Source organism: Penaeus vannamei, unplaced genomic scaffold (genome assembly GCF_042767895.1).
Source record: "Penaeus vannamei isolate JL-2024 unplaced genomic scaffold, ASM4276789v1 unanchor4159, whole genome shotgun sequence".
Taxonomy (NCBI): Eukaryota; Metazoa; Arthropoda; class Malacostraca; order Decapoda; family Penaeidae; genus Penaeus; species Penaeus vannamei.
This window is the reverse complement of record NW_027217139.1, coordinates 5,001-10,000: the sequence shown is the minus strand read 5'-3', so window position 1 is coordinate 10,000 and position 5,000 is coordinate 5,001. Positions and strand designations below refer to the sequence as shown.

Below are 5,000 nucleotides of genomic sequence, written 5' to 3'. Positions count from 1 at the left end.
ATATATATATATATATATATATATATAAATCATATATATATATAAATCATATATATATATATATATATGCATATATATATATATATATATATATATATATATATATATGTATATATATATATATATATATATATATATATATATATATATATATATATATATATATATATATATATATAAACATATAGATTTTATATACATTTATATATATACATATTTACATATAAACATATATGTACAGAGAGTCATAGATATCTATATCTATTTCTATATCTCTAAATATATAAATTTTATATAAAACTCATAGTGTACCATTCTATAATAAATTATCATTTAGTAAATCTAAGAAGCAAGGAAGGAAATTATTGATGTATACTTACTTTATCAGCATTCTTCATTATACTTTTACCCTTAGTTGGATCTGAAGTAAAAAAGAAGAGGTTTAGTTTCTCATTTATATTCATCCATTATTTACTGTTGCTTGCTGCTTCCTGTTTTCTTCCTTATTTTAAGTGACAGTATGACAGTACATCCAATTTAAGTATATTTTCCAATACCGCTAAAAGTAAATATATATAATATATATACTTTATCTATATCTATATCTATATCTATCTATATCTATATCTATATATATATATATTTACTGTGAACCTATTAGTGACAATTCATCAAGATCTTTCACATCTTGAACTCTGTCCATTATGAATTTTCTCAACATATGCTCTAACAAGGGGCAAAATAACACAGAGAAAAAAGGTAGGCATGGTGACATTTTCATTATTAGACACATCTGTACCTAGCTGGATATATTATCCCTCCCTTAACCCATTGAATCCGGGTGCTTCGAAGCCTGCATGTGGCTCAATGTCTGGGCATTCGGCTTAGTTGAGAGGCGCCTCTCCCGGGTGTGATGCTTATAGGCCAGGCACACACTAACACTCCTGTGTGGTGTATAAACTTGCCTTCCCTTTGCAATTCTATTATATCTTTTTCTGTTTAAGTGGTTTTAGCTTTTTTGCTTTTTTGAAGGTCTAAATTTGTCATTTGATATGCTGCATCAAGATGGTAAAAGAATATTTTCCATGTGCAAACACATCATCATCTCTCTAAGCAGTCTATAAATCTGTGCAATAACAAAAACAAAAATTAAATTTTTTTATGTCACTTTTTAATATTTTTGTAATATTGATTATTCTGTAATATACCCTGCACTACAGGTCATGGTGGCCAGGAATGGGATACTAGGCATGGAAATAGTATACCTCCCTACAGCTGGTGCTCTTCCAGTCATGGCTCAGAGCATTTTCCCTTCATCTTGTCCCTTAGCCATTTTTTCCATGCTGGCATGTTCACGTCCCCTAGCCCACAGCCAGATTTTTCATGCTGTGATAGTTATGTCACCCGTATCCAAGAGGTTAAAAGAAAAGAAAGGTAAGGAAAGGAAAAGAAAAGGAAAAAGAAATAGTTAAACAAAAAATCACTGTCACTTGCATTAATGACAAGGAATTTTAATAATAATCACTACATGACAATTGTTAAATGCCTAATTTGTATTTTCAATGTAATTCTACATCAAATTATTTATACTGAGACTATTTTTTAATCAACAGACAAACCAAATTGTAAATCATTATATATTGTAACATGCAGAATGTGTATAACATGCAAAATGTTTTAAAGGCTTGCAGTTAAAATGCAAAGCATTAATTATCATTAAAAGAGAATGTGTGGCTGAGAAGGTTAACTGATGATAAAACATTAAAATAAAATTAGAGATCAAGAATGTTCTAATACACTTCTATGTTTTGGTCAAACTGTGTGTCATTTATAACAAAGTAATGTCAGTATATATATATAAAGAAAGTATTTAATCTTGCTGCCCATGTAATAGCCCCATTAACCTCCAAGGAAATGCTAAAAGCCCAAAGAGCCCAGACTTTGCAAAAGTGAAGATGAACTTCACAGCTGTTTCTATCAATACTATGCAAGATGGCATGTTGAAAGATGTAGGAGAAAACAACAGGAAATGATGGTCAGTGCTTTTTGCAAGAGGATGGACTCCAAGACCTCCAGCATTAGGAAGAGAACATGGGTATCTCTGGATAGGGGAAAAGTAGATACAATATGTTCCAATGTTAAATAAAATTTAGCATTTGCATAAATTATTTTTAAAGCAAAACATCCAATTTTATGTCATAAAGTACTCACAGATATACAAATCCTATTTGTCCAAAAGCACTCTTCTCTACAAGATCTTGATACAATCATCTACTCACCAACAGAGTTAGTCTGTATATACTGGGATATCAATCAAATAAAGTACTCATTTTCCTCATGCATGATGACACAGCAACATTGAGGCATCTACCTTGTCCTGCTCCTTGAATAACATTAGTGCGTGGCAGCTTTCGCTGTCTGCGCTTTGAGACTTTTCCTAAGTTCGAAGAAGGATAGAGATTACGGCCAGTTGGATTATCATTGGTGATAGATGGAGAAGATGAAGAATATCGTTCTTTTTTGGAACCAGGAGATAGAGCTGTTGCAGATTTAGCACCTGGTTGTGATATAGAGTCTTCCTGTTTAGCAGAAGGAAAATGTACTTGGGCAAAGGAGCCTGAGGAGGATGGGTCAGATCGTGCTTGAGGTGTAGGGGAAGAGGACCCTGACTTGGAAATTTTGGGTGCAAAGGACGAAGATTTGAAAGTAGGTGCCTTCAATTGTGGTAGTGATTGTGGCGATAATGGTCGAGATGGTGATGATGATATTGATGGTGATGGTGAGGGTGATAATGATGGTGATGAGAAAAACGATGAGTTAATGGGATCTGCAGAGGATGATGGCCTTGATGATGATGAAGCTGGAAGCTCAGCTTGTGAGTTAGAGGATAATGGGGAAGAATCTGTATTAGAGGATATACGAGAAGCTTTTTTAGAATGTGAAAGTCTATTTTTTAAAGCTGACTGGGATTCAACACTAGAGGTTTTGGAAGCAGATGAGAATGATGAGCTTGAAGAAGGTCCAGAGGAAAGAAAAGACTGAGAAAGAGACTCAGTGGAGTCTAAAGAACCTGATTTCATAAAAAATGATGAAGATGAGGAAGAGGATGAAGATGGAGACGAAGAAGATGATGAAGGAGACAGAGAAGAAGAAAGAGGTTTAGCAGAAGATACAGATCTATCTTCAGGAGTTGAGAGAGGTGTAGCATGATGGGAATGGACCATTGTACCTTCTACAGACTGCAGGTTCTCTGGGGTCTGGGACATCCCTTCTGTGGGGTCCTGGTACTCCCATTCAAGCTTGTCCTGTGTGCCTGCCTCCTCCGATTCCTTGTTATGAGTAGCTGTGTGTTCCATCTCCTTCAGCTGACTGTCCAGGAATTCCTCCAAGGTCTCCATTTCCTTCTTTGCCTTAAATGAGATGTTATTTGGTGGTTAGAGGGGGACCTTCTTTAAAGACACTTTGAAACTAATAATTTCTGGGAAAGGTAATCAAAACAGAATTTGGTATTAGTTCTAGTAATAATGAAGCAAAATTCAAGTTCGTCAGCTTGTACCTCATATAAAATCTCCATTCCTGTTGCCATTTGCTACAGGGACTTTTCTAATACTAGTAATTCAACTTTCTTTTCATATTTACTCCTAGAATTCAAAATCAAAATTGTCAGTTTTTTTAATGACTACCAGCCCCTTTAGCAAAATTCAAATATTAGTTAAGTTGTCGCCATCAAATTCTGATTATCTTTTTTTCATTAACTCCTATACAGAAAAGAATTATCTCAAAATGATGACTGACTACATTTAAACATGAGAAACACTAATTAATAAGTATGATGCCAAAAATATGGATTACATATGTTATCTCACTGAGGTGCTTGATTCACTTTCAAGTTTACATGAACTCTCTGGTACCATGCTAACAACCATAATATTTTACACTAATTACACATATTTCAAGATTTAGGGATGATTATTGGGCACAACACCCTATCACAGTTATGGTAGGGGTGGCAACCCCTACCATAACTGGCAACCCTGCTAGGTCTGGGAAATATCCTCCTTGTCTGTGCTGACATGAAAGCCCAAGCAAATATTTCATACTTACAACCTTAGTCATCGTATGTTGTCAAGGTCATTAAATGATTTCATGACTTTTAGGAACTGAATGAACTGGCAAGATAGAGTCTGGGAAAATAGTATGCACCTACAGTCTTACCATACAACAATGAGAGAGAGAGAGAGAAGAGAGCTGAGAGGGAGAGAAATATTAAGTAGCCTGCGAACCTTTATTTACCAATTAGTCAAACATAATGCCTAACTTCATAGCATTTCTCAATATCAACAGTGATATATACCTTGCAAGCAGACCTACATTATTCTTCCACATAGCTTTGTGACCTCCCTGTATTTCTCTACAAACTCCTTTGAAGGTCATGGGCCATCAGTTAAGAAACACTGCATTCTGCTCAGACAAGAAGACTTCCATGATATGCAACCAATTTGATTGAGATATCAACAAAAATATTGGTAGTAATACTCCTTTTCAAAGCCAGACCTTAGTACAAGTCCTTTGTACTCAGAATATGGCATGTTTCCACATATGCTCAATGTTGTAAGAGTGGGTGAGGGTGCAAGTGATTTAAAAAACCCTTGTGTTGTTTAACACCAATAGGTTAGTACCAGAATTTACTTGGTTTTCTATATACTCCCTAAATATCACAGACAATAAAGTTGCTTGGCAGAATTTATTTCTGTATTATAGGATTCAGCATGGCTCCATCCTGCAATGGCTGTTCAAACTACATCCTTCCCCAGTATTTTCAGGATTCATGCTACTAACTGAAGGTTGCTTGTACATAAAATGCTCTGTGAGTAGTAGCTTTTCATTATCATCACTATTATAATTTTACTTTCTATTGTTATTAGCTTTGTTAATAACATGATAATCAATGTTAGTCTTAACCCATTTACTATGGGTGTCCCATATATGAGACACCCGGC

The 5,000-nt window shown here is 34.7% G+C and overlaps 1 protein-coding gene across 1 annotated transcript; it reads right to left on the bottom strand.

Moving 5' to 3' along the window:
* Window positions 1-380: 380 nt before the first annotated feature.
* Window positions 381-3,585, bottom strand: LOC113813232 (uncharacterized; the record flags this gene model as incomplete). Its single annotated transcript, XM_070120269.1, has 3 exons — window positions 3,230-3,585; window positions 2,372-2,437; window positions 381-421 (listed from the first exon to the last, which is right to left on the bottom strand). Coding segments are annotated over exons 1-3 (276 nt in total), but the record flags the coding sequence as incomplete, so codon positions are not given.
* Window positions 3,586-5,000: the final 1,415 nt, after the last annotated feature.